The following is a 21579-nucleotide window of genomic DNA, read 5'->3' on the forward strand; positions in this document are numbered from 1 at the left end:
ACTAACAACACACACACACACACAATGAGGGAGGAGGAAGAAATGGAGTGGGCAGGCAGAGGTGGTTATTATATTCTAAATACACACAGTTGCCTCCAATACAATGTTTGTGACATGAGAACTAGACTTTTATTTTGACACACATAAATGGCTAGGTCGCATGTCCGATGACGCCAGAGGACACGTGATCTTTTTGTTTATCTACGTGACGGTCATGCTTTACTGTTTACTGGCAGCCTCTCTTAGCTAGGATACACCTTCCATTAGATATGCGACAATCATGTTGATCCCGAAAGACGTGCAAATTGGATTGAGGTGGTAGGAGGGGGTAGGCCTAGACCTAATTGGCAACCCAGTGCTTACTCGCGTGTCTGTGGTGACCATTTCGTGAATAGCCTACGTTCGACCGGACCCGCGTCACACAGCAGGTTTGCGCCACGCCCATTCTAGGGGGAAAACAATCCTTCAGAACCATAGCTGCTAGACCTAAAAGCTCAGACACTGAGCGGTAGACACTGACAGAAATGCCGAAAAGTTGCTGTGTGGTTGGGTGTACCAACCACAAAGCTAAGAGGCCATCCCTCCGTTTCTTTTGCCTTCCACAAAAAAATCTGGAAAGACGACAATTATGGCTGCAAGCCATAAAGAGAGAAGGTCCTAACAAGAAGCTGTGGGACCCTGCATCACCACATACCTATGTGTGTGGAGAACACTTCGTAACTGGTAGGTTCATTTATAAAACATAACTTATGCTACTGTTAGCGATGTGTAAATGTCATAGCTAAACAATATAAACTAGGCCTACTCGTTTAAATTAGGCCCATCGTGATGTGTTCTTGACACAGATGCATTTAACTACCATGACTAGACCTAGCTAAGACAGGCTATCGTTAGCTGACGTTAACGTTTAACTTTACTGCTTGGGAACGACCATAGATATATATAGGCCTATATAGCCTATTCATGGGTTTCATCAGGTCCCTTTCCACAGGTGTATTAATCAAGCACCATGCAGTCTGCATTGATAATCAAGGTGCTTGATTTCATACACCTGTGGAAAGGGACCTGTGGAAACTCATGAATAGGGAACGACCACACCCAGTGCCCTCAATTTTTCCCGACCGGAGACAGGCTGTTTCTGTGGTGACTAAAGTGACACGTTTCCAAACGTGCAGCCCAGGGACCAAAGAGGAGTGTAAATAAAATAAGCCATAAAATCGTAACCTTCCATTGTAGACTTAAAACCAGCTACGATGTGACTAAGCGATTATACCTGCTCATACATATCATGGGGCATCAACCTTGTTTTTGAGAAAACAATGTTTTATTCATGATTTAACGAGTAGCCTAGTCTACTACAGTAGCCTACCCGACACGTGTAAAACTGGTGAAAGCAGAGCCAATCCCTAACAAACTGTACTCAACTTTTCCCGCGCCTATCGTCCAGCTATGTCTCGGAACTTCAAAACTTAAAATTGCTGCAGGGCTGTCAGGACCGATGTGTGGTCTTCCGAAAAAGAACGTTTTTCTCATCTTGAAGGTTGAATTTACTCAATGGAAACGGTAGGAAGTAAGTATCTTCTTTTCTCAGATTAACATTAAAGAATGCATTAGGCGTAAAAAGCGAGCCTTCAAGAATAACGATAGCCTACAATCGAGGAGCGTCCAAAAAGAACTAAAATGGAAACTAAGGGAGGCGCGGGAAAAACATAGGCTAAAGATCAAAGAAACATTTCTAAATAATGACACAAAAAGGATGTGGGACTCTGTAAAGGACATGACAAATTTAAAAAACAGGGCAAGGACACTTAATGTTTGTAATGAGCAGGAGCAGGAGCGTGCAAATGAATTGAATTTATTTTATAAAAGGTTTGATATTGTGAATGCAGATGATGTGGCTTCAAGTAGGCTATACCATGTAATGACAACATAGACGATGTAGCCTAATAGTTATTGATACCCCTACTGTTGTGAAAGCATTCAGAGCTTTGCATAGGCTACAAAGAAAGCGAGTGGGCCAGATGGGATTTCACCATTAATCCTACATGATTTTGCACAAGAACTTGCACCAGCTTTGGGGTCCAGTGTTCCAGCTCTCTGTACACACACACACAATACCCACAGGTTGGAAAAAAAGCAATAATAGTTCCAGTACCTAAGAAACCTTGTCCACGGGAGAACAACGATTTCAGGCCTGTTGCTTTAACATCTGTGGTGATGAAATCATTTGAGTGTATAATGATGGGGGAATTAAGAGCACAGGTGCAACATCTTCTTGACCCCTATCAGTTCGCGTATAAAGAGAGAAGGAGCACTGCTGATGCCTTATGCACTACATCACATCTCATACTTCGCACCTTGAAAACACAAAGGCATATGCCAGGCTTCTTTTTATGGATTTTAGTTCTGCGTTTAATACAATCGTGCCCCATATTATTTTAGAAAAGTTAGAACAAATGCATGTCAACCCGGTAATCATTAAATGGTACGATGCATTTCTCACCGATAGAACGCAACAGGTCAAGATAAACTCTACACTCTCTGACACACTGACAATTAATACAGGAGTCCCACATGGTTGTGTGAGTTCTCCATTATTGTTTACACTATACACAAATGAATACAGAAATCACCACACAAACAACTACATAATCAAGTTCTCAGATGATACGGTCATTCTTAGTCTACTGACACATGACTCTGATGTTTCTAGCTATCAGTCAGAAATAGATAGTGCTGTGTTATGGTGTGAATAAAACAATCTGGTGTTAAATGTGAGCAAAACAAAAGAAATAGTCTTTGACCCTAGGTCCATAAGTAACCACGAGGCGGTGATTGTAAATGGGGAGGCAGTGGAGCAGGTCTCCACATACAAATACCTAGGTGTGGTAGTGGATTCCCAATTAAAATGGGGACAGCATATTGAATTTTTAAATGCAAGGATCAGTCAGCGTCTACACTTTCTGAGGAGGTTGAGAGTGTTTGGCATTGAGGAAGAAATAATGTTGGCCTTTTACAGGGCTTCCATTGAATCTATCATTAGATATGGCATTATTGTATGGTTTGGGAACCTGTCTGTTAAATTAAAAGGGGAACTGCAAACTCTCATTAAGAGAGCAGGGAAAATAATGGGCATGCCCCCTCCCCAGTGTTGTGCACGTTCACACTCTTCAGTAACTAGTTCAAAGTTCAGTTCACACAAGTGCAAAGTGAACTGTTCACGTTCATAGTTCACCATTTTTAATTTTGAACTAGTTCAAATTCAGTTCATTTGAATAAAAATCTGTTTCTGACGGAATATAGGCTACAGCCACCTGTTGTTCTCATCTAATTGAGAATGTCCGTAAATTGGGCTTTATTTCGCTGGGCAGATAGCCTATTTCTTTTAGGTCTATGGCAGATACCGATGCTACATGCGGCCGCGCATTTATTAATAATTAATAATAAATGCGTCAGCTGTGCATGCCTGACAGCAGAAGAGTGTAGGCTAGTTTTTACACCGGGAGTATGGAGGCTGCCTTGCTGCATTACCTGCTGCGATGGAACTGTTCAGTGATATACTGTAGGGCTCTTTGAACACGTTATCCATCCCTCTATCATCACTGACAAGTGCAGAATCTTTCCGCGATTGCATTCAGCAGCGGTTCTGTGTACAATGCATCATGCGTAACGTGATCATGGGTAATGTAGTAAGGTAGTGCAAAGCTGTAGTTTAGGAGTGGCGCCCGTGGGCAGTGAGTGTGACAACGACATACTGTTTCTAAATTGCCAGCAGATAGGGTCACTCGACTTCTCAGGACAAAATAAATTCCGTAACGTTTAATTGGACATCAACAGTGACGTTCGTCGTTCATTTCCCAAAATCTGTGCGAATTCACGTTCAAATTCATTATTTACAAATGTTTTGCGTTCAGTTCAGCGTTCACAGAAAAATGAGCGTGTTCAATGAACACGTTCTTTTGAACTCGTTCATGCACAACACTGCCCCTCCCACATCATTGCAAGCGCTATTTGATGAAACGGTGAAAAGGCAGAGTTTGAAAATCTTAGAGGATGGATGGCCAACATATTTTGCATGGTGAATATGAGTTACTGCCCTCAGGAAGAAGATACAGGGTCCCGGTTTGTAAAACAAATAGGTTGGAGTTGGAGTGCTTGTGTTAGGTTCTAACGTAATTGTAGGTAATATTTTATGTATATGGTGGTATTCAGCCTTAATATTTAGGGGTAGGCCTATGTGCAATAGACATTGATGATGGGGTGACAGGGTCAAGAGGGAGGGTTGCGTGCACTTAAAAATGGCTGTCTGCTGTGGTGTATATCTGTGTTTCCATGTTTCCATGTTCAGTATGTATTTTATGTTTTTTGTGTGTTCTCTCTGTGGTACCTAATAAAGTCTTGTCTAAAATTGTTTTTGTTGTTTTTTTGTACATTGTAAACCACACCCTCTCTTGTCCACGCAAAATTTCTCTCCTGAAGAGACAATAAAGGTGAATTATTATTATATGGAACCATGTTAAACTATCGTTAGGCTGCAAATGTTGGAAATGTGTGTATGTTTGCAAAGCATCATGGGATTTGACTTCTCTAGCTCAGAATTTAAGATATGTACACAGTCTTGTACCATTAGCTTTTTTTACATTTTCTGTTCATTTTTTCACTCGAAATTATAAGTTATATGCTTATGAGTCACATCGTAGCTGGTTAGCCTAAGGCATGGTCTAAAACTCTTTATATCCAGATTTTTCCAGAAGTCAATGGGAGAAATGAATGAGAAATTTACTTCCGGGCAAGCACCTCTCTCGGAGGAGGGGCGGGACTGTGGAGCTCTATAGGCTACATTTTCATCGATGTGAGTGGAAAGTTTGTTGTTCATGCTTCACATTCTGTCATTATCGGGTTTTGTATGAATTTGTAGGGAGAAAGGATGAGAATCCCGGCTCCGTGGACTACATCCCCAGCGTTTTCCCCGTGATTGTTAAGACGGACACCGGGACCATAACCTTACCAGTTATGAGGAATCAGAAGACAAGGTAGGTTTTGAAAGAAGGCTGTTTTTGTCTTGATATGAATTGGAACCAACACTGCCACTGTGCCTCCCAAATGGGTGTAGCCTACCAGGACCTAACCAAGCATGAGCAGCTAGGCCTATTCATGTGTTTCATCTGTCCCTTTCCATAGCGTAGATATAAAATCAGGCATCTAATTGATTATCAATACAGACTGCATGGTGATTAATACACCTGTGGAAAGGGACCTGATGAAACGCATAAATATTATGCTGCTGTTGACATCCAGGCATTACTTGGCCCATAAGGCGTATCATTATCAATGTGCCTTAGTGCACAGCAGGGTGGGAATTATACCAAGGCCATGAGGCCATGGCCGCCGTTGCCCTACACTTTGGCCTTGATGCCCCGTGAAAAAAAACCCATCATAAGGCCACAGTGGCCTTTATGCCCCTGACTTAGGGTTGCCAACCATTCAGTATAATACGGAATCGTCCCGTATTTGACACGTAAAAGTCTTGTTCCGTATTGAACTGATACGGAACGCTCTTTGCTCTTTGAGTGAAATTAGGTCCGGTGCTTCACCTGATAATTTGCTGCGCAATTGATCACGCAATCGCGGACCGACAGAAAAAGAAAGCAAACGTTTCTGCAATCAGGAGGAAATGCTAGCTAATTTGATGTGATTAAACATAGAGGCATACAATTAAGTGGTGGTATGAGCTTTCATTGAATGCATGCGCACCCTATGCGTCATGTCTGAATGTCCGCTATCGTCAGAAATGTGGCAGGTAATTATCACAGAATGTGCAGAAACCTGTCTGAAAACGGCTTATGATGCTTCCATGAGGGAAACATCCCAAAACAACGGCACTCGTATTTGCTGTTGTTTTCAGAAGTATCTCATGCAAACATGCAAAAGAATGAACTATTGTAATTATATAGCCTATCTTACATTAGTAAAGCACACCCCTGATGTGCATAGTTTTCACAAACTTTTTGTAAACAATTTTGGCACAAACATTGACTGCTTTGAAGTGAAAGTGCATGTCTAACAATATAGCACAATACTAATTGTGATATGATAATCATAATGATGATTTGATGGGGGGTGGGGTGAGGTATGTGTAGATGGGCCCTATGACCCCAAAGTCTGCCATGATTGGGCCTCAACTTAAAGAAGTTTGAGGCTGTGTTAGTGTTTCTCAAAGCCTACAGCGGCTAGCGGGTCTATGTATTTGTGTCGAGATAACCGAATTTTACTCAGTGGCCTTTGTGCCCTATCATGTGGCCTTGGTGCCCCTAAAAAAAAAAAGAAGGTGAAGGCCAAATGGCCTTGCCCCTAAAATGACGAAATTCCCACCCTGGTGCACAGCATGTTACATTTGATAGTACTGCATTATTACAATCTTTTCTTACCACTCTCCGTTTTAATTCAATACTATAGTTGAACTATATTTTGTTATGTCTAGATTTGTATTATTGATTTAACTTTGTATTCGTAACACCCCACCTCAGGAAAGTTGACAATTGTCATTATTTAGAACACTGGAATTTGCTGGAGTATTATGTCTTGTTTAGATTTTGAGTATGCTTCATTTTATTTTTGTTATACCAATATGTTTTTAAGTATTGCCTTAGCTTGACTGTACCTTATTTTGTCCTCGCTCTGCAAGAGAGACAAGTTGGAGAGCTGACGTCCGTGCTACCCCTGGACAAACTGTGGCAGATCCATGCAAATCGACTACAGGTATGGACAGCCTATATTATCTAGGCAGAGACTATTTGCACCCGGGTGCAAAAAATCAACATTACTATTTACACCCGGGTGCAAATAGTGTAATATTCAACATTATTATTTACACCTGGGTGTAAATAGTGTAATAATCAACATTACTATTTACACCCGAGTGTAAATAGTGTAATAATCAACAATACTATTTACACCCAATGTCTAACATCCATGTACCCTGTCAATAGGCCTGTGTATTTACCAGCTCTACAGTAGGCTAGGCCTAATTTAGTTTTTAACAGTTTTTAGCTGTTTTGCCATGTCTGCGTTACTTGGTGATTCTACAAATATTAGGCTAATGAGTGGTCATGTCGTAGCTTGATCAAAGGCAAGCTATAGTTCAAAGAGTTGTTTTCTGAGTTGTCTTCCAGGCAGCGCTGCCACTGTTGACTTAAAGGCACTTAATCCTACTCCTAACCTTAACCCTAACCTTAACCCTAACCTTAACCCATGCCTAACCCCAGCGCCTTCCAGGCAGCGCTGCCTTGAAGACAACGTTGGGGGCTCAAAACTACTCACAACTACTGAAGCCTACTTAACTGTACTCATAACTGAAATAAAATTAGTCAATCTTTGACAGGTTCAAAAAGCACAAACTCTTATTTGCCGCGAGGTAACGTCATCTAAGAAAAACAAGTCATTCGTACTTTGGCATGCAAGAAAAAGACAATGCTTCAGTTGGGAATCGAACATGGGTCTCCGAAGCCGTAACCCGACGCTTATCCACTGCACTACTCTCCATTTTTAAACATTGTGAAACTACTAATCTTTGAATGACGTGTTATGGTTGCTAGGTAACGGTAAACAAACTAAAAGATCGTATTTCTTGCTTTTGCTTACAAACGGACGGCTTTACCCGTTCACTGAACAAGGTTTATGGAAATTTAGCACCACATCTAAAATATTGTTTTAATAATCCTAACTTGTTAGATTTAGGATTTAGGTTGGCCATCTCCTGCCAAGATGGTCCCGCTATGTTGGATTTCAGGTTTGGGTGCAAATAAGAAAATGCCTCCATTCCACTATTTACACCCGGGTGCAAATAATCACTCCGTATTATCTACTCGATGCATATCTCAGTTGTGGCCAATATGTGGCAGACTCTGTGAATCGTCTCAAGGTATGGACAACCTATTATATGTTGTCCACTCTATGAACATCTCAACTCTGGATTCTCTTTTTGTGGCAGATCATCTTCCTGTCTGTCTACATTAATAAATTGACAGATATGGATCTTTCCTGGGTGGTGAATGTCATGTCGGAATGCTAGTATTCATGTGACTTTTGTGATTTTATTTCAGTGAAGCATGCATTTGAATAGCTGGTTGGTCAGTTCATTTTAGAGACCCGTTAAACGTAGTCCATCTTAGAGACCCGTTAAACGTAGTCCATTTTAGAGACCTGTTGAATGTAGTCCATTTTAGAGACCTGTTGAATGTAGTTCATTTTAGAGCCCCGTTGAATGTAGTCGATGACTATTGTTGGTTATCTCCCAGGGACATGAAATGCTTGAACACTTGACTCAGTTTGAAATAAGCTGATTTAATGTTAATTGTAGCAGGTTACGACAATTTTGTGACCAGTGGCCAAAGTGCCTCTGGCCCTGAATAAGCCCAGTTCTTGAATTAATGTTAACCCAACACCTGTCTATTCTGCAGGTTCAGCAGGTATCTTAGCTAAGCGAGCTCCCGCAGTGAAAAAAGAGGACGTAATCGAAGTTACCGTCGGGGAGACTGGAGAGAAGACACACACCACTGATGTTTCTGAGTCACCGGAGACGTTCGGCATTGAGGGACGCTACACATCAGGAACTTGGGAGCAAGCCACAGTGGAGGCCATCATGAGCTTGAGGTTGCTCGGCACCACAGTCACCACCACTCAGGTTGCTCAGACTATAATTGCGAATCTCAAAGACGAGAACGACTTTCTTCGTGTACAGAATGCTAACATGGAGGCAGAACTGAAGGCGAAGCAGTGGATGCATGAACAGGAAGTCCGTGATCTCCAGGAGAGACTGGAGACGTTGGAACAGAAGTGTTCATGTGGAACCATGTCAGAAAAGACAGACACCGCCTCAGAGATGGCACTTTCAGATGTCATGGTTGCCAAGATAAAGACTGAGCCTGATGTTTGTGAGTGGGACTTACAAGGAAATAGCATTTACTAAAAACATTACATGCTTTGTAACATATTTTGTTGTAGAACAACAACTTGCTTTACTCATGATTTCTTCATGAAAGTAGCCTAGAGTGTTCTTTTTCTAGAGCCATTCTACACCGTTGGATGCCTATATGACTTCTGAAGATAGTTCATTTGGAATCTAATACATTCAGGTTCCTAAACGTTTCATTAAAAGAGGTGATTATTCCTAGACAGGGAGTAGTATGGTTAGCCTTGTTTTATTCAGTATGTTTGAACTCATTGAAAGATTGAAATGACCGGATCAGTTTCCATCATCAATACTTTAATATGACCAAAAGGAATATATCGATTTGTTTTGATAGTGTATACATGTATTGTATAAGCCTATTGCTTATTCTACAAGAACAGTTCTTACATAGCTATCACCAATGTTTTATTATTTTACCAAAATGAATAAATCGATTTTAAAAATATGTTTATTTACACACATTACCATATTTACACATTATTTAAACATTACATGTTTTCATTTTTGATCTGACGTATTTGCAGTATTTTGTTTATTTATTTGCTAAAGAATTATCCTATGTATCCATGAGATCTTTCCTGAATCCTAAATTTACTGTACACTACTCAAACTAGACCAAAAGCCTCATACCTCATACTCTTGAATTTCCCCTTGGGGATCAATAAGGTATCTATCTATCTATCTATCTACTACTTAAAGCAACACTAAAGAGTTTCATCAATTTGTGACAACACGGTGAACGACACTTATGCATTCACTTGGCGGCCCTTTATCGATGCACAAGTTTACCAGATTGGGTAGGAGATGTATAGTTGGATGGAATGAGACATAAAAAACTACAAATTTGACTTTTTTCTGATGTCGCAATATATCACATTTTCATAAAATCATGCAACGTACTCTACCTTGTCTGTGGACATCATTATTTGCTGGATAAACAAATATGCACGCATGCAACAGAGGGAAAGTGCTTTAGTGTTGCTTTTAACACTGCATATCTTAAAGACTGATTCTCCAGTGATTTTGTATTTTGTGAGTTGGCATATTGAAGTAAGTATGATGTTTCTCTTATGATGTATATTTCTCTGGCAAAATGGAGGGAAACTCAGACACTCAAAGGTGTCATCATGTCTTGAATTGTTTTCCATATCCAAAGTCTCGCCCCTGCTTCACACAGGAAGTGTGTACGTGATGGTGTTGGAGGTCATTTTGACTTGATCTTAGGCCTACAGTGATTACTTGGAATAAAGCTACAGACAATGGTCAGATACTGTCCACAGCTGCAGTGGACACCACTAGGCTAGTTTGGGGAATACTGAAATATTAGATGTAGTTGCCCTGTAGTGTTGTTTGAAAAGCAACGCAACACTGACATCTCCTGGCGGTTTTGTATTAGTGCAGATATATGAAGTCTAAAAGAGAAAATCTGCTTAACAATTATTGAATCTTATAGGCTATTGTTACCTCTACCAAGGAGGTTATGTTTTCATCAGGGTCTGTCTGTCTGTCTGTCTGTTTGCAAGATAACTCAAAAAGTTATGGATGGATTTCAATGAAATGTTCAGGGAAGGTCTGAAATGACCCAAGGAGGAAACAGGAGTGATCCGTATCACCGTCTTGTGCCAGGAGGCGGTTATGAAAAGTATGTTTTTACTTGGCGGAGGTCTGTGCTCTCTGAGTGCTTTTCTAGGTATACATGTTGTATGTATTACAGACGTCATGACAATATTTATCCTGACATGTTTATGGGTTTGAAAGGGACTTTTTAGATCTGTATTTAGGCTTACAGGACAAGGGGAGGGGAGTTACTTAAAAGTTTATTTATTTATTTATTTATTAGCTTATTGATTATTATTATTAACTATAAAAATAAGCATGTTATTGTTTGAGTGATATAAAGTGTTCATAATGATATTGGCTTCTTTAAAGTTAATGGTCTGGTGCACTATCCCTTGATTGGCATTTCCCTTGTCATTTGAATTTGAACATTTGCAGGCTACAGAACAGGAGGAGTAGGCAGTTGGGATGATTAAAATGTAACCTTTGTTTTTACAATAACTGATGTGTGATTTCCTTCCACAAGCTTGTATTTACTATACATACTGTCACCTGTTTACCTCAATAAATCATATCTTAGGGCCAACAGGGCCATGTACTTTTTCACATTTGAATTATTCATTTGATTTGTTGATTCAAGATCATGTTTTGCTTTTTTTTATGTTGAACTGCATAGGTTTGTTATTTGACCTTAATAGAATAGTGGTTGTGCTTGCTGTGGGGACCAAGGCGGCTGCACTGTGGAGCTTCTGACTGGCTTTGGAGTGGAACCAGCGCTCAGAGCCACCGCCACAACCGCTGGTGTACACACATGGGTGAAGGAGCGAATTCAAACAGGTGAAGGAGCAAATTCAAACAGGTAAAATAACAGAACTCCCATTGATTGCCCCTCCCTCATCCATCATCATCCCCATTATCAGACACCCATGCAGCACACATGATAGTTTACTGCAACTAATGTGTTTTTTCTACCTTAGCAGGTTCCGAAGAGGTCGAACATTTGATAGGCCTATCTGCTTTTGACAGTGGGTGCGCCCTAAAAGATCAGATCACGGACCATAAAGTGTACATCCCTAGCGTGCATTGTAGTATCTGGCTTGTCTGGTTTTGGCTAAGCCTACATGTCACTGAACATCTTGATTGCTGTTTTGCTGTGCAGTGTTGTGTATATGCAGGTGGGGCAGGTGTTAGTGTTTTGGAGATGAAACGCTCAAATGGCCCCTTGATGCTATACGCCCTAGTGCCCTGAAGGCTGATGTCACACCGCTTGTTTCATGTGTGGCGCTGTTATAAATAAAAGTATAAGTATACTCTTGACACGAGCGGACGTGATCCCACACATCTTTTCATATAGATGGCCACCAGGCTACCTCCAAGATACTGAGGAGAATCTTCATCCTTCCAAGATGGCCTCCGAGAGGACTGTTGTGAAAGTAAGCAAGGAACTCTTGCACCATCTTCACCTCGACCACCAGCTGGTAATTACATGCAGTGTATTTGGATGGCACTCCACGATACAGAACTCCCTGCTGGTCTTGATAGTGGACTCTGATAGCCAGTGCTTGATTGGTTCTTCTCGCCTCAGCTTGTCACAGACAGGATCTATGCCTTTGGTCTCAACAATCAACAACAGTGGCAGTAGTACATGTAGGCTCCTGGATTGTGTTGAAGAGTATATGGTCAGCCAGATTGCCCTTAACATGCCCGTGCCACACACACACACACACACACACACATAGTTGTCATAGTCAGTTAGCTGGGCACATATGGGCAAAGATGGCAGCTTTGGATCCTATTTGTAGACGAACTTCTGAGGTCTATTGGAACATGTCCATAGGCAGTTCAACACCACGGGTGGCTCTCAAACTCTCTCCTCGGTCCTCGATGCTTGGTCCTCGAGGGGCTTTCCCACTGATCTATAACTAACACTGGATAGACTATCCCATTGTTGCTGCCCCATCATTCTTTATCTAGATCAGTGAGAACGAGGATCGAGGAAGGAAGGGAGGGTGTATAAAAGCCCAAATGAGTATTGTGGTAGAGCGGGGAGAGCCTTCATATCCTTCTCTAGAGGCATGGAGGTGGTGGATTATTATTTCATTTCCTTTCCTTTCCTCTCCTCTGACGCATGTTGCAGCTTGTTCTGCACTTTCACAAAACAGCAAAAACACCCAATGAACATCTAGCATGTGATGGGATATATGACTGAGCTTGGGAATACCCATATCAACTTTCTGCATGTGATGGGATATATGACTGAGCTTGGGAATACTCATATGAACATCTAGCATGTGATGGGATATATGACTGAGCTTTGGAATAGATATGAACGTTTTGCAAATTTGGGATGTGCTCTGCAGGTCCGTCTGTCCAAGAGGCCATTGAAGCCCATTTCCAAAGTCCCTAAAACACGGGCAGGCATACAATCACTAATCCGGCATGTGTGTGTTTTTCTTTGGAATTGAGAAAAACTGCTAAAACCTTTCATTTACAAGAGTTTGCTCCTTTTTTTTTTTTTTTTTTTTTTTTAAAGGTTATTTTTTGGGCTTTTTATGCCTTTAATTGGACAGGACAGTAGAGAATGACAGGAAGCGAGTGGGAGAGAGAGCTGGGGTGGAATCCGGAGAGGACCACGGGGCGGGAATCGAACCCGGGTCGCCGGCGTGCGGTGTAGGTGCCCCAGCCAGCTGCGCCACGGCTGGGGCCCAGAGTTTACTCCTTTTATTAAAACTGCTAGTTAAGCCCCTGCTGACAGTCGTAAGTCAAGGAACCTTTTCCAGACCCCCTCTCCACTGAGAAAGGTCTGGTGCAGGGGTAGTAGCCTGCAGTCCGAGGGCCACATGCAGCCCTTTAGCTCCACTCTAGAGGCTCCCTGGCGCTCTCTAAAAATGGAAGTTGTAAAATATTTCTAACAATTTCACATAGTCATTAAGCTGTTCCAACACATTAACAGTTGGTGGAAATATTACTGTACTATACAGCATGCAGAGTATGGTGAGTAGGCTATGCCATGCCTGAGGCCAATCAAGGTAGATATGTTAAACTGATTTCTTTTAAACGATTCTGATATTTTGCAGCCCCAGGCCCAGACAGGTTAATAAAAAAAAAATTCAAAGTGTTACAAAATGTTAAGGGGGAAAATGGCCCTTTTAAGAGAAAAGGTTGCTGACCCCTGGTCTGGTCAACGAGGCTAGATATGATGTGCAGGACAGCAATGGAGAACAGTGGCATAGCCCACATGGGACAGTGGTGAAGGCTACTGGCTGTCTGGCACACAGGGGCTATCCCGGTGGGCCATCAAAACAATAGTGTGTATCTTGAGGTTTTTACTAGTCCTACAGGCCTCATAGCTTTTTGGTCAGTGTTATATAACAATAGGCCTATGCCAGGGCCCAATGCCTCTCCCAGTACAGACCTAGCAAGGAGAAATAATGATCTGATGCACGTCTGAAGGACGAGCCTGATCTTTTTGCTTCAGGACTGGGCCAAGGCACTGTTTATAGCCTACTTGTTCCAGGAAAAAGGTGAACGATTTCCAAATGTTCAAAAGCCGCATTCGCCGGAGGACGCGTGAAGAAGCGGCTGTAGATGAATAGACACCAAAAGGAAAGAGGTGAGAAACAGGAGGAAAGGAATGACGGGAGGAGGAGTGCAGGAAACCAGGAAACCAAGCCGGCCCAAAAATATCCAGATTACTTTTCCTGCTAATGCGTTGACGCGCCTTTTCCAGATGTCTGCAGCTTCATTCTCATGCAGAACTGAGGCTGAATGGGATTTTAATGTAGCATACGGCTACTAGATGCATGTTTACTGGGCTGTCAGATGGCTATTATGTGATCACTCCTGTAGCCTATACATTCCTTTCACCCAGAAGTCTTAACGCTACAGGTTTCATGAATTAATTTTCACATTGATTAGGCTATGTTTATTTAGGCTAGTGTAGCGATGTATAGGCTTGGTTGTTTTTTGTTTTTGACAAAAAGTGAACTGCATTACACCGTTATAACGAAGATAGTCTTCTTTTATAAACTGTCTTTGGTTATAATACCGGCTTTGAGATGTTAGTCAGCATAAATGGTTAACGTTGCGCGGGGGTTGGGTGGTAGGTGGGATCTCGTCCCCCTGTGACATCATGCTGGACAAAGCTGCCGAATGAACTAGGAGTGGTTTATACCTCACCTCTGGACTAAACACGGCTAACTAATGTAAACGCTGCTATACTGCTTTGCAATAACTACTTTGACGTACTTTTTACTCGAATTCACAGATGCTATAGCTACGAGATTGTTGTGCCAGTGTAAGGAAACGAAGAGGAACGAATATTGTGCCGTAGGTCTGGAAGCGTTTGTTTGGATCAAATCTACATAAAAGGGATACGGATAGCGTGGATTCTGTTATTTTGGCATGGTAAGTCGCAAACTATTTCAGAATTCGTAGGCCTATTCGTCTGAACTTCAGATAAGCTACGTGTTGAATGCCGTTTTGAGTCAGCCTCAAGTCCATTTTCTGGCGAAAGGCTCCAAAAGCTTTGTGTCAGCAGATGTTGGAACAGCTGGAGTTGGGATTGTAGGCTACCGCTAGAGAGGAGAGCCTGGCAGGATACTTCAATTCAGGAATAGTTTTCATTTAATGCTGTATACTGTTGAAACAGTTTCATGGTCTGCATTTACTGTTTTTCGTTTATTTTGCTCTAGATTACCTATCTCTCCGGCTGTTTTGGAGCGATTTGAGCGCTTTAATAAACGAATGAATGAAAGAAAGTTTTCTTTTTGAACAGGCTACCCGGCGATGCTCCACCCTAGCTCTATAGTCGATTTCAAAATAAGTTCAAAACGTCGTAGTAGGCCTAGATAGATCAAAGGCATGAAGCACTTGGTTGGCATTTATCCTCTACATAAGAGACAATAGCACGCATAATATGTAGACAATGGAAACGGGATGCAGTCTAGTCGCTGCTTGGGCAGGGCACTGAGTGTGCGCTGCACTGTTTGGAGACGGTCCTGCCTCACCACACACACACACACACACACACACACACACACACACACACACACACACACACACACACACACACACACACACACACACACACACACACACACACACACACACACACACACACACGGCACATCATTCCCACTTCCAACCTGACTGTTCAGTGACTGCAGTGTAGTGTCTTTGTCTACACACCTGGCTGTCCTATGGCAATATGCCTTAATAATTACATGCAGTGTATTTGGATGGCACTCCACGATACAGAACTCCCTGGTCTTGATAGTGGACTCTGATAGCCAGTGCTTGATTGGTTCTTCTCGCCTCAGCTTGTCACAGACAGGATCTATGCCTTTGGTCTCAACAATCAACAACAGTGGCAGTAGTACATGTAGGCTCCTGGATTGTGTTGAAGAGTATATGGTCAGCCAGATTGCCCTTAACATGCCCGTGCCACACACACACACACACACACACACACACACACACACACACATGGCACATCATTCCCACTTCCAACCTGACTGTTCAGTGACTGCAGTGTAGTGTCTTTGTCTACACACCTGGCTGTCCTATGGCAATATGCCTTAATAAGCGCATCAATCATTTTGTGAACATTTGCCTACCTTAGTATCACCCCTGTGATTTAACATTTAACATTTAATATAGATAAGAGACCATAGAGCCACACGCCACATGAGCTATTTTATCTCAAACAAACAAAGTGTTAGTTAATTACAGTGCATGAAAATGCACTGTACTGTTCTTCCAAAACTTCTTCTTCTTCTTCTTCTTATTATTCCGCTGATCAAATTCATTTTTTCTATTCAGCTTGAACCGTTTAACTTAGAAACTTCATTCAAACGTCGCAACGTAGGTCTTAAATAGGGGAATGCTGCTAAGTATTTTTCAACTTTGCAACTTTTATACTTTTTAAACTATAAATTAAAAACTATTACAAATTTCCCCATAGACTTAACATTGGCCTCTATGACATCACAATCGGATCATTAAGCAATTAGAATCTTATGCCAGGTGGCCAGCCCCACCTGCAGCAGCTCTCTCTCTCTCTCAGGCTACATACACTGGCTCTCTTAAGACTAGACAGTTAAATTGATTACACCTGTATCTGTATCCACTACTCTCAGTAGAGAGCTGTGTCTCTCCAGTCTACAAGAATATAAGGCACATTCCATCCAACTTTCTATCCATTCATCTTCTTCAGACCATTCACTCATCCACCCATTAAACTGTCTATCAACATCTATTAAACAATCTGCCTATCAACATCCATTAAACTCTCTGTCTATCAACATTAATTAGACTATCTACATTCAACTTTTAAATGATTTACTCTGTCTCAGGCTTTAAGCACACTCTCTCTTAAGACTAGCCAGTTAAATTGATTACACCTGTATCAACTACTCTCAGAGAGCTGTATCAGTGTCTCTCTTAACAAGAATATAAGGCACATTCCATCCAACCTTCTATCCATTCATCTTCTTCAGACCATTCACTCATCCACCCATTAAACTGTCAATCAATATCTATTAAACAATCTGCCTATCAACATCCATTAAACATTCTGTCTATCAACATTAATTAGACTATCTACATACAACTTTCAAAGTATTTACTGTGGGTGCCTCTCAAGCAGCGTTTATATGTCCTACCTCGCTCCTCGATCCTCAATGATCTACATAAAGAAAGATAGAAGAAGGGCTAGACTATCCCATTGTTGCCGCTCCATCATTCTTTATGTAGATCAGTGAGGATCGAGGAGCGAGAGAGGACGCGTAAACGCTATATGAGAGGCACCTTCTGTCTCAGGCTTTAAGCATACAATCTCATTTAGACTACAGATTCTGTTTCACTACTTCCTCTGTCCACAACTGTTTCAAAATAAAGGTCCTCACTGCAATAATACACTATTAAATCATTTAACCATTGTAACTACTCAACTATTTAACTGTTCAACCATTCCAACTGTCAGTTATCAACTATGCCTCCAGTCAACTACACGAAACCTCCATGTACCTAGCAATCAACATACCAACCATTAAAATTAATTGTTTATGACCGTTTCCATAGCAACCAACATGATTATGCTGCAGTAACTTCTTGCTTCCTGATAGTGGCCACCATGGATACCCTAGCAACAAATGTTTCAAAATAAAAGTCCTCACTAGCAAGTTAGCTAGTTAGCATGGTTAGCATAGTTAACATTGTTAGCATAGTTAGCATTTTTAGCATAACTGCAAAAAACATCTAACTAAGTTAGCTAATCAACCTGGTTAGCATTGTTAGCAATTTTAGCATTGTTAGCATTTTTAGCATTATTGCTAGAAATCATCAGTCAAGTTAGCTAATCAACCTGGTTAGCATTGTTAGTTTAAGTTAGCATTGTTACCATAGTTAGCATTGCTAGCATAGTTAGCATTTTTAGCATAACTGCTAGAAATCATTAGCTAAGTTAGCTAATCAACCTGGTCAACACTGTGAGCATAGTTAGCATAGTTAACCTTTTTACCATTACTGCATGAAATCAGTAGCTAAGTTAACCAATCAACCTGGTTATCATTGTTACCATAGTTAACATTTTAACATGAATAGAAATCAGCAAATCAAAATGTTTCAGCTTTAAACTGTCTACCTTCACACTATCAACTCTCTGTAAACTATGCAACAACCATATTTACCCTAGCTACACCTTGGTAACCATATCTACAGTATCTATCTATTTTTGCATTTCATGCACTGGTAATTCCTTGGAATTGCATTTCTAGTTAAAACATGGTCTAGTACAAATGTCATTCCTTTACCTTTGTAGGCTACTGGATGTAGCCTTTCTTCCAGATGTGTCTTGATTGTGACATCAAACAGGGTTTGTAGGCCGTTTTTATGGCCTAAAGTGGCTACCCAGTGTCTAGACAGTGTTGTGGTGCTTTGTCATTTCCAATGAGTATCTTGCTCTCACTCTGAGACGACTCGTATTGCTCTCCACAAGTATGCCTGAGGTGCGCACATTCTAAAAAAATGTCCCTTGTTTCTTTCTCCGAAAGGATGGTGATGAAATGGTCACATGATTGTCTGTGAATCGTCTTCTGTTGGCAGGTTTTTGACCCACTTGTCTGATACGAGAGCCTTTGGTGACGTGAGCGGTGCCATGGTCACAGGGAAATGAGCTGATCATTGATTTGGAGGCTAAAAAAAAAGAGAAAAGAAAGTACAAATTCAGTCAACCCTTCAAAGTCACTGATGTAGCAAAGCAATCAAAGAGGCTTTTGTGTTTCGGTGGGCACTCTTGAGTGTGTGTTCTGGCTTGTGTGTTGCGGTGTGCACTCTTGAGTGTGTGTTCTGTTCTGGCTTGTGTGTTGCGGTGGGCACTCTTGAGTGTGTGTTCTGGCTTGTGTGTTGCGGTGGGCACTCCAAGCCAGCAGTGCTCGCTTGGTGTCGGGGCGGATCGGGAGATCAGTGGAATATCTGCTCGGAAATCTCACGCTTGTAAAACATCAGCAGTATCACAGCACTGAGGGAGATATTTTGTGTTGTTTATAAAACAGCACCCCTTCCTGCACTTTAGGAGCCCAGACTGCTCATTAAATCGTTGCTGAGGAGAGCTGAAATCAAAATGCCAATTGTGTGTGTACATCGCCAGGCCAGAGGTCGAGGAAGGCTGCTCCCAGATTTTCCAGCAGTCTTATTGTTAAGAGAATCCCACATGGCCGTGCCACAGCTGGGATGGGATGGCTCAGACCTGACCTTTCACCTCTCTGTCTGGCCAATCAAAAGGCGGGTATTAAGCGGAGCGCCTGGGTGGGGCCGCGGGGCTGATATATGACTCTTCAGGGGCACGGCATTACTGGAGAGTGGAGGGTCTGGACCCGGCGTGAGACTGTGTGAGCGCTTCCTGTTGCACTGCTGACTGAGGACTATTGGGCAGGCGGAACAGCGGAGTGGCCTTGGAGGGAAACCAGCGGAGTAGATAGACAGAGTGTTAATGTCCTCGCTAACTTTAGCCTTGATTTGCTCAACGCTTTAAAGAGACAGAAATATGGCAGCTACTGTAGTTTTGGCTTCGACTCGCTCAATGCTTTAATAGATATAGATAGGGCTGGCAACTTTAGCTTTGATTTGTTGAATGCTTATGTTGCTCAATGTTGTGGTTTTGCCATCAGCATGTGTGCTTAGAGAGAGATGCTCCACGTCTTCCAGTCAGAGGTGGATGAGTCATGTTAAAACAAGGAAGTAAAACCAATCACGCTATTCACACATATTGGTTAGAAAAGGAAGCACGCACAAATGCACGCGCACACACACACACACACACACACACACACACACACACACACGCACACACACACAGAGAGAGAGTATCTGCAGTTGTCGCATATCTTGGCAGAAGCTGCTGGAGCTAAATGTGTCCAGGCTGCTCTGGTCAGCTCAGCGCTAGTGGACAGCTGTGTTGAGGGCAGCAGGCAGGCTGTAGCCTACAGGCCTATGTATACAGTAGAGTAGAGCGTAGAAGCCTCACGTCTGGCGCTCCCCACATCCTAACGGCTGAGGCTAACAGCACGGCCAGTAGAGTAGGAGCGGCCCCATCAAAGCTGGCGTGCTGAAGGGAGGGTGTTGTGTCCCCGCTGGGGAAGAGGGAACCCCGGGTGGAGTGAGGAGGGATCACCACAGGCATCGGTCAAGTCCACTCCTCCTCACGGACATGTGTTCATTTCAGACACACACACACACACTTAGATTCAAATTGTACTTTTATGTGGACTTGTGTTGTACTGTGAATCTCTCTCTCTCTCTCTCATAACGCAAAGTTAACTAAACGATAGAGGATGGATTGAGAGAGAGAGATAGAGAGAGACGGGGAGAGAGACGGAGAGAGAGAGAGAGAGAGAGAGAGAGAGAGAGAGAGAGAGAGAGAGGAGAGAGAGGAGAGAGAGAGAGAGAGAGACTTTGACTTTAGAGTTTCCTTTATTGCCAGTCAATAAGGAAAATCACAGCAATAAAACCAGCCCATGTTAAAAAAAAACCAACATCCCCCCCCCAAAACCCCCACAATTTGACAAAAATAAACCCACCAAAACAAACAAACAACCAAAAACAGACCAAGACAGTATCAGTCACCATTGAAATAGTGTGTGTGTGAGAGAGAGAGAGAGAGAGAGAGAGAGAGAGAGAGAGAGAGAGAGAGAGTAAGGAGGAGCAAAGGACAGTCCACCTGTTTCCAGGCCGGAGATACTTTTAGGATGACACACCCGTCTCCCATGGCCGTGTGTGTGTGTGTGTGTGTGTGTGTGTGTGTGTGTGTGTGTGTGTGAATGTGTGTGACAGATGTCTATTTGGCCAGATGCAGCCTGAACCCTGCCAGCTTGGCAATACCCCTCTGCTGTGCGGGCATCGTCACTCATCTGCCGAGCTCCCCTGTGCCAGTCCCTCCTCAGGGATGCCAATACCAACGCCAGTCAAGTGGCAGAGCGAGAGAGGGAGAGAGAGAGAGAGATGGAAAGAGTGATAAAGAGAGAAAGGGAGAGAGTTGGAAAGAGTGATAAAGAGAGAAAGGGAGAGAGATGGAAAGAGTGATAGAGAGAAAGGGAGGGAGAGAGAGAGATGGAAAGAACAGAGGAAGAGGAAATGAGACAATTGAGAAGAGAGAGTACAGGACGTGAGGTTGAAGGGAAAGAACTGTGTCTGCTCCGTGGGAGATGGACGCTTCTCAGGGCATTGTCTAAACGAGGGATGGTTTCCCTGCTTGGCCTCTGGTGCACATGGCTTTGCTGATATAACCGCCCCGTCATGGAGCCCAATGCAATGACATAAACAGGCTATGAATAGCTTGACTGATGATGTTTTATGTTATTGTTTCAACAAGTTAGTTCATCTGGACTTACATGTGTGGATGGCAGACAGAGCAAGATACAGACTGCTTCATCTGTTGAAATCCAGGCTAATTTTATGACCATGGTTACAGCTGTAAGTGTGTGTGTGTGTGTGTGTGTGTGTGTGTGTGTGTGTGTGGTTTGAAGTCTATAGCATTGATCACCAGGTGGTTT

The 21579-nt window shown here is 42.4% G+C and overlaps 2 protein-coding genes across 2 annotated transcripts in view; both read left to right on the forward strand.

Annotated features, from left to right (window-relative positions):
* Positions 1–283: 283 nt before the first annotated feature.
* LOC134068913 (THAP domain-containing protein 11-like) lies at positions 284–9859 on the forward strand. Its single transcript, XM_062524726.1, has 4 exons — positions 284–723; positions 4919–5033; positions 6686–6759; positions 8460–9859. Exons 1-4 carry the CDS (start codon positions 525–527, stop codon positions 8966–8968), a joined length of 897 nt encoding a protein of 298 aa, XP_062380710.1. The 5' UTR covers positions 284–524; the 3' UTR covers positions 8969–9859.
* Positions 9860–14684: 4825 nt separating this feature from the next.
* cd276 (CD276 molecule) overlaps positions 14685–21579 on the forward strand; it is a gene marked incomplete in the record, with an annotated part of 123445 nt that continues 116550 nt past the window's right edge. The window contains 1 exon segment of the mRNA XM_062524791.1: positions 14685–14935.

Source organism: Sardina pilchardus, chromosome 21 (assembly GCF_963854185.1).
Source record: "Sardina pilchardus chromosome 21, fSarPil1.1, whole genome shotgun sequence".
Lineage (NCBI taxonomy): Eukaryota > Metazoa > Chordata > Actinopteri > Clupeiformes > Clupeidae > Sardina > Sardina pilchardus.

Bases quoted from the DNA above. Each gene is read 5' to 3' on its own strand.
- LOC134068913 (XM_062524726.1), top strand. From the start codon at position 525: ATGCCGAAAAGTTGCTGTGTGGTTGGGTGTACCAACCACAAAGCTAAG. The intron at 724-4,918 runs GTAGGTTCATTT...ATGAATTTGTAG, and splicing joins TGGAGAACACTTCGTAACTG to GGAGAAAGGATGAGAATCCC. The intron at 5,034-6,685 runs GTAGGTTTTGAA...TCGCTCTGCAAG, and splicing joins ATGAGGAATCAGAAGACAAG to AGAGACAAGTTGGAGAGCTG.